The sequence below is a fragment of the Gorilla gorilla genome, chromosome 5 (assembly GCF_029281585.2).
Source record: "Gorilla gorilla gorilla isolate KB3781 chromosome 5, NHGRI_mGorGor1-v2.1_pri, whole genome shotgun sequence".
Classification (NCBI taxonomy): domain Eukaryota; kingdom Metazoa; phylum Chordata; class Mammalia; order Primates; family Hominidae; genus Gorilla; species Gorilla gorilla.
The window spans coordinates 49,952,680-49,975,275 of NC_073229.2; the positions used below are offsets into that span (position 1 = coordinate 49,952,680).

The 22,596-nt window shown below is 39.0% G+C and overlaps 1 protein-coding gene and 1 long non-coding RNA gene across 7 annotated transcripts in view; one reads left to right on the plus strand and one right to left on the minus strand.

Moving 5' to 3' along the window:
- The window catches only part of TSBP1 (testis expressed basic protein 1), a 79,590-nt gene extending 77,415 nt beyond the window's left edge, over positions 1 to 2,175 (minus strand). For 3 of the 6 annotated variants that reach the window (XR_008680591.2, XM_055390108.2, XM_055390109.2), the window contains exons 1-2: positions 1,970 to 2,175; positions 195 to 281 (exon numbers count right to left, since the gene is read on the minus strand). Coding sequence is in view for 5 of the 6 variants with exons in the window: in XM_055390108.2 (XP_055246083.1) it covers positions 195 to 281; positions 1,970 to 1,982 (100 nt within the window). In the remaining variant the exon portion in view is untranslated. The remainder of the gene's footprint in view (positions 1 to 194; positions 282 to 1,969) is intronic. The other 3 variants (XM_055390110.2, XM_055390107.2, XM_055390111.2) reach the window with 2 other exon arrangements.
- LOC109027303 (uncharacterized) overlaps positions 1 to 22,596 on the plus strand; it is a 146,159-nt gene that overhangs the window by 108,671 nt on the left and 14,892 nt on the right. The window lies entirely within an intron of this gene.

Here is a 22,596-nt window from a genome sequence, read left to right on the forward strand (position 1 = left end):
ACCTTGGGAGTTAAAAGTGCAGGGACAATCACTAATAGGTCAGAGATTCTTTGACTTAAGTATTGAAACAGATTCCCAGAATATTGGCAAAGTCTCTAGCTGTTTGATGAGTGAGATGAACTCAGACTGAATCTTGGCATCCCTCCCTCCGTGGTTTTCTTAGGAAATCTTCATTTTGACTCATTATTACTCACCACTTTGCTTACGTCGTGCCCATCTTGTTAACAAAATAGCCAGGATGGCAAGTCCCAGTAGAGTCAGGATGACAGCCAAAGTTATTTCTGAAAACAAAAACTCACCTGTAAACATGCTTATTTAGACCAGGAAATTACCAGAAACAACTTCTGATCACCTCTTACTATCCACCAGATAGACTTTTTTTTCTTTCCCCTTTCTGCTACTTCAACTCCTTTATTCTTTTATTTGCCGCATATTACTGCCCTCACATTCCCGCCCCTGCCCATTTTTAGCTCTTACATTGGTTCTTTGGTTGTATACTAAGAACCTCAGATGCTGTGTACCCTTGGTTTAGAGTTGGAAATCTGACAGATTTCCTCCTCAGTTGAACCCTTTACTCCCCAGGCAGGAAGAATGTTAAAGGGAATCAGTGGTCTACGAAGCTATCCACCGGGGTATGGGGAAAATATTAGAACTTCTATTTTCTGTGTAATTTTAACTCATACCTTTAAAGTTGCAAGATTTTCTGTATATATATATATATATATAGCTATAAATAAGATTTATAAATATACTTTTATAGGCAATGCATACTCAAAACATTTTTATGAGTGAGTGATCAAAAAACTTTCAGCACCATGACTGAAGGGTGCTGACTGAAGGTGGTTTTATTAATGAAAGCCACAGCAAAGGACAGAAATTTCTTGTCACAGAAAAACCTTTCAGTCATCACTCGCCAACCTCCTGATGATAAGATGGATATTTGCGAGGTTTGGTATTGTGGTTAGTAGGATAAAACGTGCTGGGATTGCTTAACTTGTGTTTGTTTATGTGTCATTGATCTGCATTCAATTGATGTAAGATAGAGTCTTGCAGTCATAGGAGAGAAAAATCTTAGACAATATCATATGGTTATAAAGGGCAGTGGCTGTGAAGGATCGGGGGAGAAAAAAAAAGAAAAGAGAGAGAGAGAAAGGAAAGAAGAAAAAAACAACCATAAAACTGCCTGTGAAAGTAAAAACTCTGAAGAATATTGAGCTCTGAAAGACTAGGAAAGTAGATTACACCCACATTAAGACTACTTCAAACGAACAATAGGTGAATCCATCTCAAGATATAATAACACACCTCCAACCAGGGCAGATTAGGCATTTGTCTACTGAGTCTTCTAGGTGTTTGGTCCTGTGAGAAAATTCTCCTGCCAAATCAACTTTTGGAGATTTTCTTCTAACGTACCTCTAAAATGAACAGCAAGTAGTCAATATGCCCTCTATTATGTGAATTTTTTTCTAGTGTTAAATAACTCATCGGGGAGGAAAGGATAACTAGATGGTGTACTCAGTACTACTGTATATTCCTTTTCTTCCTTTAGTGTCTGAAATGCCCTGTCTATAGGGCAGTTAGAAGATGGTCCACCCTATTAATAGGGAAAATGAGAGGAAATAATTATTTCTGAGTTGAGGCAGATTATATAGAGTGACCATGCTACAGGAAGTGAGATAATGGGCTAAGGAATTTTCCTAGTGCTACGGAGGATGGTTATTTTCTTTGTTCAGTTTAAACTCTAGAAACCAAAGGAGAAACCAGCACTATCAGCCTAGAGCTTAGTTAACTGTGTGTTGTTTCCCCCAGGCTTCCAGAGGAATCAATAAGAGTGAAAGAAAAAATATTGAATTTGAAAAGGAAGCAGGCAAGGAAGATAAAGCAGTTGTGTTAAAGTCCCTAAGTCCCTAAGAGGAGACTCCTGAACTATTAGAGTTGAGGAAGCCTCAAAGAGGGAGTTAGTCCATACCCAAGACTGTCATTTTCCATGTATTGTCTTCGTCAGGTCTCGCATCATCTGGATTTCTTTGTCAGAGAGAGATCAAGATAAAACGAAAAACTCAAGTTCACTGTTTCTGAGCAATATGAACTTGGGTGTCAGGGAGGCCCTTGTAGGCAGAGATGCAGAGGATCACTGAGAAATTGTGTGGAGCAGATTGATCAGACCTAAGCAAATGATGGGAGTGTGGCCTGTGAAGGTTCTAGAATCTGTGTCATAACAGAGACTTAGAACATTAGTGAGGCAGGAGAAAAGGCGGAGGAGGATCAAAAGGCTAGGAAGATTTAATAATGCTTTGGAGGACCTTGAACTTGTATAGGATACTGGAAGGGAACTCACTCTATCTGGGCTTTAGAATTATTTCTAGTTTTTCAGAGATTTTTAAGGCCAGAGGTTGTATATCATTAATCTTTGTAACTCTTTTTTTAAAATTTTTTTTGAAGATGGAGTTTCAACTCTTGTTGCCCAGGCTGGAGAGCAGTGGTGCCACTTCGGCTCACTGCAACCTCCACTTCCTGGGTTTAAGCAATTCTCCTGCCTCAGCCTCCCAAGTAGCTGGGATTACAGGCATGCGCCACCACACCCAGCTAATTTTGTATTTTTAGTAGAGATGGGGTTTTTCCATGTCGGTCAGGCTGGTGTCAAACTCCCTACCTCAGGTGATCCACCCACCTTGGCCTCCCAGAGTGCTGGGATTACAGGCATGAGCCACCGTGCCCAGCCTAATGTTTGTAACTCTTGAGGCAGAGAACCTTCCACAGAATAAGCATTTTATAAATGTTTGATAACTAAAAATGAGAAAAATGACTATATTTAAAAAGAGGCAGACTGGATAAAGAAAAAGTGGTAAATATACACCGTGGAATACTACACAACCATAAAAAATAATGAGATGATGTCCTTTGCAGCAACATGGATGGAGCTGGAGACTACTATTCTAAGCAAACTAAACAGGAACAGAAAACCAAATACCATATGTTCTCACTTATAAGTGGGAGCTAAACAACAAGAACACATGGACACTAAGAGGGGAACAACAGACACTGGGGCCTACTTAAGGGTGGAGGCTAGGAGGAGGGAGACAGCATATCTCTTGGGTATTATGCTTATTACCCAGGTGACTAAAGAATCTGTACACCAATCCCCCACAACACACAATTTACCCATATAACAAACAATTACATACATGTACCCTTAAAACTAAAAGTTGAAAAAAGAAGAGGCTTGAAACAAATGAAGGTGAACAAAGGAAGTCAAGTTGTTGGAGTTAGATAGCAAGAACAAATCCAGTCCAGAGGTCTATGGTGCTAGGAAGAGTGAGCCAGTAAATGGGATCTCATAAGCCACTGTGGAGAACAAGGAAGAGTAATAAACACCTTTTACTGAGTGTCTATTGACTACAAAGTTCTATAGTGGGTACCTTATAAGCACAAACTTGTTTAATCCCTAATAAAGTGTATGAAATTCTTTGAGATGGAGAGAGACACTAGAAGTTACCCAGCCAACAAATGGCAGAGTTCCTGACTCCAAAGCCCACACTGTATTCACAAAGCCACATTTTGTTTCAGTCTTCTATGCATCCTGTGGTGGTGATTTCTAAGTTAAGAAGTCAGTCACTTGAAGAGGAAGGTGATGACTTCTAGTTTTAGGATGCTCCACCTGCCAAAAATAATCTCAAAATTGTTGAGATTATTTTTCCATAAGTGTTTTATGCATACTTATGGAACACCATCAAACATACAAATATATGAATTATGGAAGTACCAAAAGAAGAAAAAGAGGAAGGGGCAGTAAGCTTAATCAATGGAATATTATCTGAAAATTTTCCAAATCTTGAGAGGGATATGAACATCCAGATTGAAGACGATCAAAGCATCCCAAGCAAGTTCAATTCAAAAAAGACATACTCCAAGATATATTATCATCAAATTGTCAAAGGTCAAACACAAAGAGAGAATTCTGAAAGAAACATCACATGTAAGAGATCTCCCATAAGTCCATTACCAGACTTCTCAACGGAAACCTTGCAAGTCAGTATTTTTAACCTGCAGAATTGCTATTTATTTCTATAATTTCTCCTTCTGATATTCTCAAATTGCTGAGACATCATTCTTATACTTTATTTTTAAGACATGTCTTATTCTGCTAATTACAATGTCTGGGCTTCTTCAGAAACAGTTTCTTTTTATTATTTTCTGTGCATGGGTCATGATTTCTTTTTTCTTTACATGCTTCATTATTTTTTGCTGAAATCTAGACATTTTGAATATTATAATGTTGCAATTTAGAAACCAGATTTCCTCCCTCTACAGAGTTTGCTGTTGTTGCATTTGTTGTATTACTACTTGTTTGTTTGTTTGTTTAAAGATTTTTCTGATCTAATTTTATAAAGTCTCCATTCTTTCCTGAATGTAACGTTTGATGTTTCTGCCCGGTTAGCTTAGTCATTAGCTAGTGATTGAACAGAGACAATGCCTAGAACCAAAGCAAACACCATGCTAGTCTGTGCCAAGGAACTCTGTGTGTGTGTGTGTGTGTGTGTGTGTGTTGAGGTACACCTTCAACATTCAACCAGTCTCACTTTTGCCCCTCCAACAAATGCCCAGTGAATTTGCGCCCAGTAAGGTCCAGGTCACCTTCTTCCTACAGGACTTAAAGCAAACCAAGGGGGATCTTGGCAAGCTTTCAGATGACCCTTATAGATATATAGAGGTTTTCCAGACTTTCACCCATATATTTAAACTCTCCTGGAGAGATGTTATGCTACTTTTGAATCAGACCCTGATGGACACTGAGAAGCAGGCCGCTCTGCAAGCAGTAAAGAGATTTGGGGATGAGCTTTGTATCACATATGGCATCAGGGAAGGGAGCGAACATTTTCCAACTGGAAGAGAAGCAGTAAAAGTGAATGACCCTAAGTGGGATCCCAATGACAGGTGGAAGACTGGAAGAGGAGACACTTTCAGATGTGCATAATGGAAGGCTTTTGTAGGACTAAGACCAAGCCTCTCAATTATACTAAGTTGCCCATGACCGACGAGGTATTTGATGAAAATCCTGCTGCCTTCCTGGAGAGACTAAGAGAGGCCTTGGTAAAGCATACCTGTCTATCTCCTGATTCAGTCGAGGGACAGCTAACCATAAAGGATAAATTTATTACTCAGGCAGCTCCTGACATCAGGAGGAAGTTGCAGAAACAGGCCCTGGGACCGGATAGTACATTAGAGGACCTTCTGAAAGTGGCCACCTTGGTCTTTTACAATACAGACAGGGAGGCCCAGGAAAGAGAGAGGAAATACAGGAAAGAGACAGAAGCTTTAATGGCCACCAGGCAAGCCCACAAACCCCAGAATTCCCAGGGTACACCTGTTAACTACTAAAGATATGGCCAGAACAGTTATCTCATTCTAAAAGTTTATCCACTCCCATACAAGGTTTAATTTCTTTCACCAGGGTGAAACATCTCAGGGTACAATGTTGTTGTTAGTATATTTCACTTCTTATCTCTGTAATCTTTGGCACTAATTTTTTTTCCTTGTATAATACATGTATTTATTATAGTATGTATAGTATGTATGTACGTAGTTACAGTGTGTATAACTTGGGTATACATACCCAAGTATATATAATCCATGCATACTTAACCTTATAAAACTTGTTTTTTCTCTCACACCTGGAAGCCATCAACCTCCAAATGGTCAGGGAACCGGAGCCTTGGATGATGGCTCCCCTTTGCTAGGAACCCTTATATAGAACTCTGGGAAGAATCTGACTGCCGTTTTCCCCAAAACGATGCCCCTATCAGCAGGAAGCAGCTAAGACCCATCATCATCCATATTCGAACAGCAGTTAGATGTACCTCTTCAGACGGGGGAGGTGATATAGAAGAGGGGCAGGGAAGTGCTGGTAAGGGAAGGGCGTGGTCCCTGGCTAAGGCTCCACCCCTGGGCCTGTGCCCACAGACCTAGGTAAGGACAGACACTCCTGCCTTCATGCCCAAATGTTGCATTTCCCAAGACCACCCTGGCCTGCCATGCTCCCATCCTGTGCCTGTAAAAATCCTGAGACCCTAGCAGGCAGAGACAGAAGTGGCTGGACGTCGAAAGGAACACATCAGTGGAAGAACACACAAGTGGCTGGATGTCAAGAGGGACACATCGGTTAAAGATCACGCCAACACGAACCAGCAGACGCTGGCATGCTGGCAGGCCATTGACCAGCGGAACAACATGGAGTTTGGCCGGGGCAGTTGGAGGGGAACCCAGCTGCTGAGCAGCCTGACTCCAGGGGAAGACCACCTTCCCACTCCATCTCCCTTCTGGCTCCCCCATCTGCTGAGAGCCACTTCCACTCAATAAAACCTTGCTTTCATTCTTCAAGCCCACATGTGATCTGATTTTTCTGGTACACTGAGGTAAGAACCTGAGATACAGAAAGCCCTCTGTCCTTGCAATAAGGCAGAGGGTCTAACTGAGCTAGTTAACACTAGCTGCCTATACATGGCAAAACTAAAAGAGCACACAGTAACACATGCCCACTGGGGCTTCAGGAACTGTAAACATACACCCCTAAATGCTGCCGTGGGGCCAGAGCCCCACATCCTGTCCGTCTGTATGCTCTCCCTAGAGGTTTGAGCAGCAGGGCACTGAAGAAGTGAGCCACTCCCGCTGTTGCAAGCCCTGTGAGGGGGACAAGAAGACCTTTCCCATTTCAGTATCTTAGAAGGTGGTAACTGCTGTGAAAAGTGAAAAAGCAAGTCAGTGAAAGAGAACTACTGGCAGCTGCAGTGGGATTTCGATTTAAATAGATTATCCTGGATATACCTCTATGAGAAGGCAATACTTGGGGGAAGTAGGGTAGATATCTAAGTGGATTTCTGAGTGAAGAGTTTTCCAGGCAGAGAAGACAACTACAGCAAAGACCATAAGATAGGAATGTGTCTGGTGTTTTCAAGGAATATGAAGTGGCCAGTGTCACTGGTATGAACTGATCCAGGAAAACAACAGTAGGAAAATAAATTAGAAAGATAATGGATCAGCCAGGCATGGTGGCTCATGCCTGTGATCCCAGCACTTTGGGAGGCCAAGATGGGAAGACCCCTTGAACCTAGGAATTCAAGACCAGCTGGGGAAAGATGGCAAGACCCCATCTCTACAAAATAATAAAAAAATTAGCCAGGCATGGTGGCATGCACCTGTAGTCCAGTTACTCAGAAGGCTGAGGCAGGGGAAGACCCTTTGATCCCAGGAGGTTGAGGCTGCAGTGAGCTATGATTGTTCCACTGTACTCCAGCCTGGGCAACAGAGCAAGACCCCACCTCAAAAAAAATTGTAACATCTAGTGAGCTACTGACAGGACTTTGATTTTAACTTGAATGAAATAAAGAAATAAGATGGGTCATTATGTAGGCAAATGACATGTTTTTACCTATGTCTGCATAAAGACGTAAAACAATTTTGCTGTTGTGTTAAGAAAAGACAGTAGTGGGAGGAAAAGAAGAAGCAAGGAGACTACTGTTAGAGTTATCCAGGCAATCGTTGACAGTACCTTTGTCTAGTTTGTGAACTACTAAAGTGGTGAAATGCATTTAAATTTGTAGCAGTATTTTCCCCACTGGGGATAAGGGAATGACTGCCAAGGATTGCCAATACCTAGGCATTAAGGAGAGCATAAATATAAGTATGGAATTTCATGCAGACCAGGGTTAAAGGGTCTAAGGATACACCTGAGACAATGTCTGAAAACTAAGGAAGGGAAGAAAAGTGAACAGAAATAGAGTTAAGTGGGAGTAGTTGTCAGAAAAGAAAGTAATGTCTAATTATACAGCTGTTTATTGATTAACAGAGGGCTTCTAAAGGGCAGTTATTTAGATAAGAACTTCTTAGATGAGAGTGCAACTTCGCTGAGTGTAGTAGATTCTAATCTTAGGCCCTTTGCCATAGACATTTTCTTTCCCTGATGATTTTTTTAAATCCATATTTTACATCTGCAAATACGTTTTTCTTTCCCTCAGGTTCCAGAATCTGTGTCTCAAGCCTACATGGCTTAGATGGGATCTAACAAGAAAAGTCTGTCCCCTGTATGGGTTACTGGGTCCAACCAGTTGGCAAGTTTTAGCTCTGATTTTGTTTCTTAACTTCTAGAATAACAGGAATATAGGGTATCTTAGTATTTCAATGAGAAACTCTGACAAAAGGATATATATCAGAGGTGGGGACTTTCAACAAATATTGGACTAGAGCAAATAAAACTGTCATATGCAGTTGGCATTATTGTATATTTAGAAATTGCAAGAAATACTACAGCTAAATTTTTGGAATTAATAAGTTTACCAAGGTTATTAAATACAAGAATAATATCCAAGAACCAACACATTTTTATAAGACAGAAATGAAGAGAACATACAATTTGAAAAGAAAATACAATTCACATTATCATCAAAATTACACACTACCTAGGAATAAATCTTTTTAAAAAGTTCAAAATATGTGGATTAAATGTAAAAAAACTTTGTCTTATAGATATCCAGATATAGCTATAGCTCTCTATAAATAAAGAGGCATGTATAGTTTTTAGAGTAAAAATAAATACGTATTTTATTTTATTTTATTTGCTTGCTGCAAAACTTTTGTGACATATTGGCTCCTTAAGCAATATTTGGAAACAGGGTAATACTGTTGAGAAAACAAACATATTACATTTAGAGATTCGAAATGAGAATACATACTTTACAAATTAAACCACATACTTTGACATTTTCTTTAAAAACTACATTTATAAATTGTATGGTAACACCAATGTTTATCTATTCCCTGGGCCAATCTACTAAATTATCATGATATGGATAATAATCCTCCATGGCAATGTCAAAGATGGTATTTAAATAGACATTTGATAGATAGATAGATAGATAGATAGATAGATGATAGACACACACATATAATTTGTTTGATTTTGTGTTTTTATTATTTCTATACCTAGAGTCAAGGGGTAAACTGAGCTAGGTGCAATCTGATTCTTTTTATTCTAAGTAAAATAGCCAGGCACAGGAAGACAAATACTGTGATCTCTCTTATACATGGAATCTAAAAAGTCAGACTCATAGGAGTGGAGAGCAGAATGGTGGTTACAGGCTGGGGAAGTGGGGCGATGATGGGGAGGATGAGAAGATGTTGGTCAAAGAGTACAAAGTTTCAGTTACACAAGAGCAATATGTTTTTGAAATATATTGCTAATAATAATGTATATTTTACAAATTACGAAGAGGAAATTTCAGTCTGTTCACCAAAAAAAATTGATAAGCATGTGAAGTGATGATTATGTTAATCAGTTTAATTCAATCATTCACTGTATAGCTTAATTTAATAATTCCACTATATATAATATATAGATTTATTTTTATACTTTTATATATTTGTATATAGTTATATGTATCTATGAATATGTAGTTATATATTATTTATATATAGTTACATATTAGTATATATATTTATAGTCTATAAATGTATGTAATATATAATATACATTATGTTGTACATAATATATATGCTGTGTATGAAATATATATATAAATAGTTTTGAGGTACATATATCTGTCAAAACTTGACATTATGCCTCATAAATATATATAATTATTGTCTATTATAAAAGAAAATATTAAATATAAATCAAATTTATTTATATACCAGTAAAGCATATAAAAGTATATAAATATTGGAAACAAACCTATGTAAATATAGATATACCTCTTTATTTAAAAGACTTCCTACAGTCATGGATTGGAAAACTTAATATTACTAAGGTGACAATATTATCCAATGTGATAGGGAGATTCAATGTAATTCCTTACCAAAATCTTAATGGCATTATTTTTTGGATAGAAATAGAAAAATCTCTTTTAAAATTCATGTGGAACATAAAAGGACCTCAAGTAACCAAAACAGTCTTGAAAAACAAGAAACAAATTTGCAGGACTCTCACTCCCCAGTTTCAAAACTTAATACAAAGTTACAGTAATCAAGAGTGCATGCAGCACTGGTATAAAGAAAAATACAGAGACAAATGGAGAAGCATTGAGAGGCCAGAAGTGAACTCTCAATTCATTTACCACGGGTGCCAAGACCATTCAATGGGGAAACGGTGGTCTTTGACAAATGGTGTTGGGAAAATTAGACACCCACATGCAGGAAGAATGAAGTTGGATTCTTACTTTAAGCCATGTGCAAATTCAATCAAATTGAACCAAAGACCTAAATTTAAGTGATAAAACTGTAAAACTCTTAAAAGAGAACAAGGGAAAAATCTTCATGACTTTGGATTAGGCAATGGCTTCTTTAAAATGACACCAAAAGCACAGACCACAAAAGAAAAATTACATAAATTGGGCTTCGTAAAAATTAAAAACTTTTGTGCATCAAAATACACTTATCAAGAGAGTGAAAAGAAAACCTACAGAATTGTTTGCACAGATGCAAAGATTCTAATTAAAACAGTAAGATAAATCTAGTAAAAAATACATATAATTAAGTGTAGTTTAATCTTAAAAATATAAATTTTGTAATACATTAATACCATTATGAAATTATATACATAATATAAAGCAAAAACAAAATTAAAAACAAGAAAATAAAAACTGTATAATCTTAGATGGCACAAACATTTTAAAATAAAAGTTAATATCCACTCATGATTTTAAAAATAAAACAACAGCAGCAACAATATCCTCTAGCAATGTAAGAATAGAAGAAAATTTTCTGAGTCTACTAAATAGTGCCAGGGAAAAATCAAAAGCTAACATCAAAAACAGTAGTGTTGTATTGCTCACTTTACCCCTAAAATCAAGAACAAGAAAAGAATGTCCTCTATTAGTACTTCCAGTAGTGAGGAGGACCTGGCCAGAAGAATAAAGCAAATTAATTAATTAATTAATTAATTAAAAGTAATAAAGATTGGAAAGAAAGAAGACAGTATTGTCATTCACACATAATGTGCTTAAGTACTTAGATAATCGAATGGAATCTATAAAACCACCAAACTTCTAGAATAATTAATCAGGGATTTTAGCAAGGTCTCAGTGTACAAAATTAATAATGAAAATAAATTTTATTTCCATACATTAGTAATTAACATTTGAATGAATATATCACTTACAATAGAATCAAATAATATAAAATTCTTAAGAATATAGTTAACAAAGTATATGCAAGATACCTACACTGAAAACTGCAAAACCCTTCAGATAAAAATTTAAAAATACCTACATAAAGGAAGAGACCTAACAAAAGTGTTGTATCTAGACTATTTGAAGAATTTCTTCAACTTCATAAAAATGTTAAATAATGCAACAAAATAGAACAAAGATTTGAATGAATATTTCATAAATGAAGATAGATGACTAAAGAATTCAACATAATCATCAGGAAAATGCAAACCAAAATGAGTTATTACTTTACACTCACTGACCTGGATATAACTTAAAAGGCTGAAAATATCAATTATTGGTTATGTGGAGTCACTGAAACTCTCATACATTGCTTATTTGAATGTAAAATAGTGCAGCCACTTTGGAAAACTGATTTGTAGTATTTTATAAAATTAAACACATACCTACTCTTTGACCCAGACATTGTATATGGAATGAAAAGTATAAAAGAAATGAAATATGTGTCCACAATAGACTTGAAAGAGAATGTTCATAGCAATTTTATTAATAATAGCCCAATCCAGGTATCCATCAGCAGAAAAATGAGTGGAAAAAACTGAAGCATATTCATAAAGTGAAATTCAACTTAAAATATTAAAAGAACATACACAGCAATATACATGATCTCAACATTATATTGAATGAAAAAAATTAGATACAACAGAGCAAATAGTGTATTATTACCATATGAAGTTAATGAAAAGGCAAAACTAAACTTTGATGATGGGAATCAGACTATTGGTTGCCTGTGAAAAATTAATGTTCTTTGTTTGGATTGAGGTATGAATTACTTGGGTGTATTCAACTGTTAATACTTATAATCTGTGCTTGTAAAAATACATGTCTGTAAATTACACTTCAATCGTTTAAAAAAGAGAGATTACAAAATTTTGAGTTTGAGAGTAGAAATTCAAGCCTAATCTTCTTGAGCCTTTTAAGACTACTGGGTTGAAAGGGAGACAGACCCTAGCTTACTTTATAACACTGATGATATGGATTTGAGGTGAGAGAAAAAAAATATTTTTCATCATCCTAATGAAATTTATGTCTTCTCACATCCACAATTTTTTTCAATCTCATGTCTTTGGAAAATCCTGCTTCGCAAATATGGAAGAGAAAGCTATACCCTCCCCTCTAGGAATCAGAGGTTGTCCTAACGTCCTCTTTCACATCATTCTCTTCTATAAACCCAGCGTCCTTAAAATTAGTTAGGCCTATAGTCAAGTAAGACTGTAATAATAAATATAATAAGTGGAACTGCCAACCGTGTCTTTCCTAATCTTTTGAATTAGCAAAATATCCTTTATCCAAAGGGAAGAGAAGAAATCCTGTGTCAGGAGGACATAATTGCTATCTCTCCAGAAAAGAATGCCAATCCATGTATCTCTCTTTTTGTTTTTTTAGAGAGAGAGACAGGGTCTCTCTCTGTCACCCAGGCTGGAGTGCAGTGGTACAGACATGGCTAACTGCAGCCTCTATCTCCCAGGCTCAAGCAATCCTTGTCCTCCTGCTTCAGCCTCCTGAGTAGCTGGGACTACAGGCATGTGCCACCAAACTCAGCTAATTTTTTGATGTGTGTAGAAATGGGGCCTCACTATGTTGCCCAGGCTGGTCTCAAATTCCTGTCCTTAAGCTACCCTCCCATCTTGGCCTTCGAAAGTGCTCGGATGTTGGGATTACAGGCTTGAGTCACCACACCAGCCTCCCTCTATCTAGAAACAGAATAAAGGTGAGGGGGTAGGTAGGCAGGATTAAACAAACAAAAAACACTGTCCTCTGTGAATGATCGATTCAACCAAATTAAAGACTATGTATCAAAACCCTGCACCATTCTCTCTACTGACAATCACACTCTTGCATAGTCCCTCACACTATAGCAGGAGTGGTCTGTATGACCAGTTGACAACAGCAGAAATTATGGTATGTTACTTCCTATATTAGGTCATGAAAACATTAAAGTCTTCCTTCTTCTCCCCCACTTCCCTCCCCTCTTCTCTCTCTCTCATCATCTGTTCTGGGGGAAGTCAGCTGCCAAATCTTAAAGACACTCAGGTGGCTCAGTGGAGAGGCCTGTTGGTGAGGAACTGAAGCCTTCAGTCAACAGCCATGTAATGAGCCTTCTTGTAAAGAGACCTCCAACCCCAGTCAAGGCTTCAGATGGCTGCAGCCCCAGCCAGTGGCTTCACTGCAACCTATGAGAGACTGAGCCAGAGCTACCCAGCTAAGCTGCTCCAAAATTCCTGACCTGTAAGATAATATGCAATTGTTGTTTTAAGCCACTAAGTTTCCAGGTAATTTGTTACCAGTAATAAATAATTAATTCACTAAGAATCTGTCATAAGTGTGGCTTCTCTCTGGATTATGATTACTCACTTACTACAGTGGTTCCCAAAATGCAAGCCTAAGCTGAATCCTAGTAGTTCTTTGAATGCAGCAGCTTTGCCCTTGATACATGACTTTCTCTCAGTTCAATTGTATTAAATATTTGAAACACAGAAATGCCTCCCTGGACCATCACCATGAATCCCCATCCCTTCTGATACCGGAATCTGGTTGCTATTTCCAGAACATTTCTCATCTAGACATTATCCTAACTTATGGTTTCATTGCTAATTCATAGACACTTGTCCCATTATAGAGATCTAGTGATTTCCATGTGAGATTTTTGCCCTCACACATGCCAATTCCCCTTGTTCTACCTGTCTACCTAACATCAATCAGATGTCAATAATGGAAAAGAAAAAAATCAAGAAGTAGGAGCTTAAGACACTGTGTACTGGCAGGGCTATTGCTTATTTCTGCCGTACCCCTCTTTCTTGTCATCTCTTAGTTCAGATGCCTTGGCCCTGTGCATAGTGTGCTCTATCTCATGAATCTGAAGTAAAGAGAATCAAAAGGATGAAGAGCTTTAAATCTTTTGACAACATTTAAGAGAGAACAGGAAATTTTCCTCCCTTTTCCTGGAAGTCTTTGCTGATGAATGAAAAATTGGGTTTCCTTTATGTAACCTGTCGATGGGGAGGCAAAACTTGTCCAGAAAAAATAAAAATGTTCTCACTGTGCTATGTTACTAGAATTGTGATCTGAAGCCTGGAGCAGAACTTACCTATGCTACTCATCTCAATCCTTTTAGGCAGTGGCACTAGGAGCCTTACTCTGTTCAAATTTGGTGCCTTCCTACCGTTATGGAAGGAAGCTCTGTATTCTCCTTACTTTCTCAACCTTTGATCCTAACAGAGGCAGTTTCTTTTTTTTTTTTTTTTAATTGATCATTCTTGGGTGTTTCTCGCAGAGGGGGATTTGGCAGGGTCACAGGACAATAGTGGAGGGAAGGTCAGCAGATAAACAAGTGAACAAAGTCTCTGGTTTTCCTAGGCAGAGGACCCTGCGGCCTTCCGCAGTGTTTGTGTCACTGGGTACTTGAGATTAAGGAGTGGTGATGACTCTTAATGAGCATGCTGCCTTCAAGCATCTGTTTAACAAAGCACATCTTGCACAGCCCTTAATCCATTTAACCCTGAGTGGACACAGCACATGTTTCAGAGAGCACAGGGTTGAGGGTAAGGTCACAGATCAACAGGATCCCAAGGCAGAATTTTTCTTAGTACAGAACAAAATGAAAAGTCTCCCATGTCTACTTCTTTCTACACAGACACGGCAACCATCTGATTTCTCAATCTTTTCCCCACCTTTCCCCCCGTTCTATTCCACAAAACCGCCATTGTCATCATGGCCCGTTCTCAATGAGCTGTTGGGTACACCTCCCAGACGGGGTGGTGGCCGGGCAGAGGGGCTCCTCACTTCCCAGTAGGGGCGACCGGGCAGAGGTGCCCCTCACCTCCCGGACGGGGCGGCTGGCCGGGCGGGGGGCTGACCCCCCCACCTCCCTCCTGGACGGGGCGACTGGCCGGGCGGGGGGCTGACCCCCCCACCTCCCTCCCGGACGTGGCAGCTGGCTGGGCGGGGGGCTGACCCCCCCACCTCCCTCCCGGACGGGGTGGCTGCTGGGCAGAGACGCTCCTCACTTCCCAGACGGGGTGGCTGCCGGGCGGAGGGGCTCCTCACTTCTCAGACGGGGTGGCTGGGCAGAGGCGCTCCTCATATCCCAGACGGGGCAGCGGGGCAGAGGCACTCCCCACATCTCAGACGATGGGCGGCCGGGCAGAGACGCTCCTCACTTCCTAGATGGGATGGCGGCGGGGAAGAGGCGCTCCTCACTTCCTAGATGGGATGGCGGCCGGGCAGAGACGCTCCTCGCTTTCCAGACTGGGCAGCCAGGCAGAGGGGCTCCTCACGTCCCAGACGATGGGCGGCCAGGCAGAGACGCTCCTCACTTCCCAGACGGGGTGGCGGCCGGGCAGAGGCTGCACTCTCGGCACTTTGGGAGGCCAAGGCAGGCGGCTGGGAGGTGGAGGTTGTAGCCAGCCAAGATCACGCCACTGCACTCCAGCCTGGGCACCATTGAGCACTGAGTTAACGAGACTCCGTCTGCAGTCCCAGCACCTCGGGAGGCCGAGGCTGGCAGATCAGTCGCGGTTAGGAGCTGGAGACCAGCCCGGCCAACACAGTGAAACCCTGTCTCCACCAAAAAAATACGAAAACCAGTCAAGCGTGGCGGCGCGCGCCTGCGATCGCAGGCACTCGGCAGGCTGAGGCAGGAGAATCAGGCAGGGAGGTTGCAGTGAGCCGAGATGGCAGCAGTACAGTCCAGCTTCGGCTTGGCATCAGAGGGAGACCGTGGAAAGAGAGGGAGAGGGAGACCGTGGGGAGAGGGAGAGGGAGGGGGGAGGGGGAGGGGGAGAGGGGGAGAGAGGGAGAGAGGGAGAGAGGGAGAGAGCAACAGAGGCAGTTTCTATTGTGTCCCTATTATTCCTGAATTAGGCCAATTCACAGCATCTGTCATCCACTTTGGGTGGATTGTGAGGTCAGGCAGAGGGAATGGAGTTAGGGAACAAACTGCAGCCTTCTATGTCACAACCATCAAAAAATATAAAACTAGTCCCAAATGCTTATTAGTGAGGATACAAAAATCTTCATATTTTTGGTCAGTCAATCAGCCATACCAATTCTCTTTGTCCTTGCTGAAAAATACAAGTTCTGAGGGATACAGAACAATGAAGTGTGGCATCAAAATCCATTTGGCTACTCAACTAGTTTGAAACATTAACCCTGCTGCTAGATCAGCAGTTCTCAACCTGAAGAACTTTGTAAAAAGTGTCATTGCTCATCTCAGATTAATCAAATAGAAATTTCTCAACGGTTAGGGTAGAGAGAAAAGTAGGACTATAAATCAGTGATTTAAAAACTATTCCCAAGTGATTGTACTGTGCACCCGGGATCAAGTTGCACAGGCCTAGGCTGACAGCTCCATGCCCCCATCCCTCATCTATTCTGCTGACACTGAGACTTCCAAGGCAGGGTGAAGAGGGAGGCAGTGCATCGCTCAAGATCTGTCTTATTGCACCAGGAAATGTTTGAACTCTGTTCTCATTAAGAGTTTCACCAAAAACTAATTGAGTGTTCTTGATCTGTATCATTATTTTCATGGGTGTCATCATACTGTGGTGCCTCACCCATCCAATTTAGCGTATGCCACTAAAAACCACGAGGGTCTTTGAGTAAAGCTATGGCAGTGTCCTTTGATGCCATCTTTAATGCGTTATTTCATTTTCCTTATTTTTTAAACACTCTCATTTCAAAGAATATATTATAAGAGTGGTCATTGAAATGAGATGACAAGAATAAAACCTTTCCTGTGAAGAAGGTAAACATCTTTACTCTGTGATTACACCAAATAAAATTTATAGCCATCTTATAAATGTAGAGAAATCAGTCTAGAGTTCCTTATGTCTATTATACTAATTACTTTTTTATGTGTTAATTTTAGATGAAGCCAGAGGGTGGCAAGCTCCGTATGACACTTTAGCATGTTAGTTTATGAATCATTTCTGGAGGAATCTTTTGTTCAGAGCCTTCTCTCTCAACTGATTTTTAAAAATATTTCCTGCTACCTGTGTTGCTTCTAACTTGAGATATTTTGTAAAGCTCAGTATATTGGGATATCTAGTTTTTCATCTCTATTGTATTCTTTAAGAAAACCTCACGATCTCAGATTTATTGCTAACCATTAAAATTTCATCTCTATGTTAAAACTGTGGGATTTTAAAGGTGGGGCTCCTTATCCTCTGCTGTTGGGCCAGCCATAGCTGAGCAGGTCTGTTGTGGGATGAAGTACAGGCTGCTGAACATTTTAGTGTCCTTTCCTTTTTTTGTATCTGCCTGTGAGCTGGAAGAGACATTTATATCCAAAAAAAAGAAAAAAGAAAAAGGAGAAATTATCTCAACTCCAGTCAGGCTAGTTAAGTCTTAGATAGCCTCAGTTACTAGTCACTTAACAAAAAGTGATTTTTTAGTTTGGTAGTTGTTGTTGGTTTTTTTTTTTTTTAAATAGTCCCCAGTGAATGTCTGAGTATGGGAGGGGAGCAGTGCAGTAGATGGTCATAAGGTAAATGTTCCCAATGGAGAAAACCACAATGAAAGGAGGCTTGCTAAGAAGTGGCCAAGCAATGTTTATCTGCATTGCACCCTCACATTAAAATCACAGGTGTGAGGACAAGTGCATATTTACGACGCGTATTTTCTTAACCCCTCTCTATAGTGGATAGTGAGCACTGGCACTACTGCGTGGTTGGAATGTGAAGTCTAGATCATTTTCTAGTTTAGTTATTTTAAGCCTCCCTTTTCTCATCTATAAAATGGGAATAATACCAAATTTCCAAGGCATTGTAAAGACATAATAGCATATCATACATGACTCTTTCAGCATCCAGTAGTGTCAATTTGACATTGTAAAAACACTCGGCCAGGCACAGTGGCTCACGCCTGTAATCCTAGCAGTTTGGGAAGCCGAGGCGGGCGGATCACAAAGCCAGGAGTTAGAGACCAGCTTGACCAACATGATGAAACTCTGTTTCTACTAAAAATACAAAAATTAGCCGGGCGTGGTGCCATGTGCCTATAATCCCAGCTACTCAGGACGCTGAGGCAGGAGAATCACTTGAACCCAGGAGGCGGAGGTTGCAGTGAGCTGAGATCACACCACTGCACTCCAACCTGGGTGACAGAGCAAGACTCTGTCTCAAAAAACAAACACACAAAAAAACTCAGTAAATCTTAATTTTGAGTATGATTATTATCAAAAGGATACTTGTTAAATAGATACACCATTTACATTGCCTGCAAATAAAGTGAGTTGTCTATTTATGTTTCCTTGAATATTCTTTCTTCTATTATTTCTCCATAGTCTTATCTGGCCCCTTTCCAACTTCCCCTGTGTAGCCAGAGACGTGCCTTCAAAGCTGACAAACCACTGGTGAAGGGGGCAACCCAATTTCAATTTTGGGTCCCATCAGCTCCTACAACCTTCCACGTAAAAATCTTTTAAAAATAATTTCCACAGATATTGATTTAACATTCAAAATGATTTCATGGCCACATCTTTCTCTCCCACCTCATGCTGATTGGTTGCTTGCATAATTAAGGAAGGGGAAGATAAATTAGCAATTGGATAGCACTTGGGCCAATGAGGAAACCTGGGATTGACTGCAAATGGACAACTAATGGAATTTGCCAAATTTTTCTAATACACTTGAAACAGACCTTCTGGATCCCTACATACATTATTCAATGGATTTAACGAATCTTCCCCCAGTCATGCCCCTAAACCATATTTCAAACATATTTCATAATTCTAGTAACATATTTCTCACATTGATGTTCAACCACCACGCACTACTGACACATATTTGCAAGTGGTATTCTGAAAACGTATGTTTGGCCAGGTACAGTGGCTCACGCCTGTAATTGCAGCACTTTGGGAGGCCGAGGCAGATGGATCACTTGAGGTCAGGAGGTTGAGACCAGCCTGGTCAACATGGTGAAACTCTGTCTTTACTAAAAATACAAAAAATTAGCCAGGGGTGGTGGTGCACACCAGTAATCCCAGCTATTTGGGAGGCAGATGCAGAATTGCTTGAATCCAGGAGGTGAAAGTTGCAGGGAGCCAAGATTGCACCACTGCACTTCAGCCTAGGCTACAGAGTGAGTGAGACTCTGTCTCAAAAAACTAGAAAAAAACCCCATTAAACATAGTCTGACACTTTGGCTCACTAAGATTCATAAATTTAAACAATTACATGGATAAATTATATTGTTGTTGTCTTTGGTTTCTTTTTAACCTTTCTTATTAATGCTAAAGTCTTCAATTTTAACTATGAATCCTTACTTCACCTAGGTAGTCCTTTTATAATAATTGAAAAAATAATTAACTCCATAAATCAACCAAGACATCTTCTACCAAAAAATATATACTTAAACCATTTGTTTTTCTCTTAAATTGCCAAATATCCCATTAACACAATCTAGGTTTCAGGGGAAAAATTTATAATTTTCACAAATAAACAAAAATGCAAAGATTATAATCTTGGTATATGAAATGCAAGAGAAAAACAGGATGACTTTGCATGTGAGATATGGAGCATAGACAACTTAAGAGCATCTAGGTCTCTTCATATCACTGGAAGCAGTTGCCATAACCTATGGCATTGGCTGTCAGAAAAATGTAGAAGAACAATAAAATCCTTATAGTTACCAAAGTCAGCTTTCCACATACTAGGTACTCAACAACAGCAGTAATAAAAAACATTGATATACACGTTAGAAATTTTCCTTTTAAAAGTGATAGGCAGCCTAATACATGCAAAAATGAACATGAGTTTAATGTCTTCTGTGATAGAAAAAATGTCAAAGCTGAGTAGCTTCCAGATATGATGCAGTGTCAGCCCCAGGTTGTCTTCTCTTGATTCTGCTCTCCTTCAAATTGGCTTCAGATAGAAGTAGAGTTCATCTTTGGGGTGATCCACAGTGAAACCAGTCTCATATCCGAACAGATTTAAGCCCAGTGAAAGATACTGAGTTTCCCATGCTTGTGTCTCTCTCTCTCAAATCCAGAGATTCCTTTTGAATGGATAAACGTAGGTAACATGCTTACTTCTGAAACAATTATTGTGGTTAAGAAGATTTGTTATATGAACTAGCTAGGCCTTAATCTCCTATTTCACCCATAGTCCAGGGTCTGGAGCTTCACTCAAAATTCATGTACTGTAAACAACAGGGTATGGTTCCTTCAAAAGACTTTTGAGATTCTCTTGTAAGAAAAATTGAAAGAGGTTGCTGGGTATGCATATACAACTCATGTTCATTTTAAGATACAGGAGTAAAAGAACATCAGTTATGGGGTGTTACAAAATTATTGCTCTACTCATCCTTACATTGACCATGGTGCATAAAATAAACCTTATTTCTTTGGTCAAAACAGTGCTCTTCGAGCCCCATTGTTTCCTCTTCTTTCTTATGAGCTCTCATGGAGACTTTGCTCATCAAGGGGATCTGCTGCCTATCTTCTCTTTTCCTATTTCTGGAGCAAATATACATATCCTGCAGTACTATCCTTTCAAATGCCTGGTTTGAAAGTTGCTATTAGTAGCATCAGGCTATTCCAAAATCTTCCATTATTCCAGGAACACATATTCGTTATTATTGTGTAGGTCTTATGCATACATTAAAAAATTGCTACTTATAAAGGACATGCTTTACACCAATTGTTGCTTTAGTAAATAATGAAATAGAATATATCAGAATAGCAACATAAAAGTCCATCAAATAATTTAATATGCTCTAATTGAACCCTAACCCAATATTATTCTAATAAATGCTAATCCCTGTCATAAAACTTACTGTTTCCCAAATCATAAAATAAAATAATACAAATGTGTAAAATAATAAATGAAATATAAAAGTGTATTCACTATGCCTTAGCTTATTGGAAATGTTTATAATAGTATTTTTGGAAGTGGCTTAAATTCCTTTTGTATCATAACTCTCATGAATTTATGTATGTTTATATTATACTTGGTTCTATTTATGAAACTTGGCAGTTTGGGATCAAGTCCCATAACAGTCCTCTTTAGGAAAATATTGTTCTTTTTAAAAGTGTTTTAGTCAGCCTAGACTGATATGTCTGCCTCATGCTGACAGGAGAAATTATTTACCCCTGGAAAATCTGGAAGCAGATTTAGTACCCCTATATGTCAAATATTACGAAGAACTAATATATAGCTACTTTTATAGTATGTTTCAGGTATGTAATTTTATTTATGTAAGAATCACCATAGTGTACCCAACTGCAGACTAGAGGAATAATTGACAGGTATTAATTTTGGTCTTCTTTGAATAGAGCTTTTTGCTACACAGGAGAAAAACAAGAGATCATGTAAAAACGGAAAGAATTAATAAATCAGAATAATCTGGGTTAGGTTTTTTCATTATACATAATTTTTATTAATTTAAAAGAGAAACAGGTGTCCAATGCAGAGGGTGGAAAGAAAAACCAGACTTAATAGAGTCTTATGCAAAATGTAAAACATTCAACAATTAGGAAGACCTTGTACAGCTGCTCAGAAAGTGCCTGCATACCTCTGGGGAGATCAATTCTATAGACCAGGGATCATCAAGCTTTTTTCTGTAAATGGCTAAATAATAAATATTTTAAGCTTGTGGGACACACATAGGTTCTGTCACATATCATTCTTTTCTTCACAGCCCCTTAAAAATGTAAAAATTATGCTTAGGTTGTAAACTTACAAAAATCAGCTGTGGACCAGAATTGACTAGTGGCCATTGTTTGCCAACTCCTACTATCAACTGTGACATATAGTTTGTAAATCTGCAACATCATAAAACTCCAACATTAATATCAATGCTTAGATAAGAAGAACCTCATCCTAGTTATAATGGATAATACCCAAAAGTCAGACAATAACAAATGTTGGCAATGATGTGAAGAAAGAGGAACTCTTGTACACTGTTGTTGGGAATGTAGATTAGTGCAGCCATTATCGAAAACAGTATGGAGGTTCCTCAGAAAACTAAAAATAGAACTACCATATGATCCAGCAATCTCACAACTGGGTATATATTTTTAAAAATCAGTATGTTGAAGAGATGTCTGCACTTCCATTTTTATGGCAGCACTATTCACAATAACCAAGATATGGAAATCAACCTGTTTTCATCAATGGATGAATAGATTTCAAAAAATGTGATATATATACACAATGGAATAATATTCAGCCATTAAAAACAATAAAATCCTGTCATTTCACATAGATGAATCTAGAGGACATTATGTTAAGTAAAATAAGCCAAGCACAGAAGGACAAATGCTGCATAATCCCACTAATATGTTAAATCTAAACAAGTTGAACTCGTAAAAGTGGGACTACAAAAATGATAACCAGAGCCTGGGGAGGAGGGAGGAAGAGAGAAGTTACAAGCA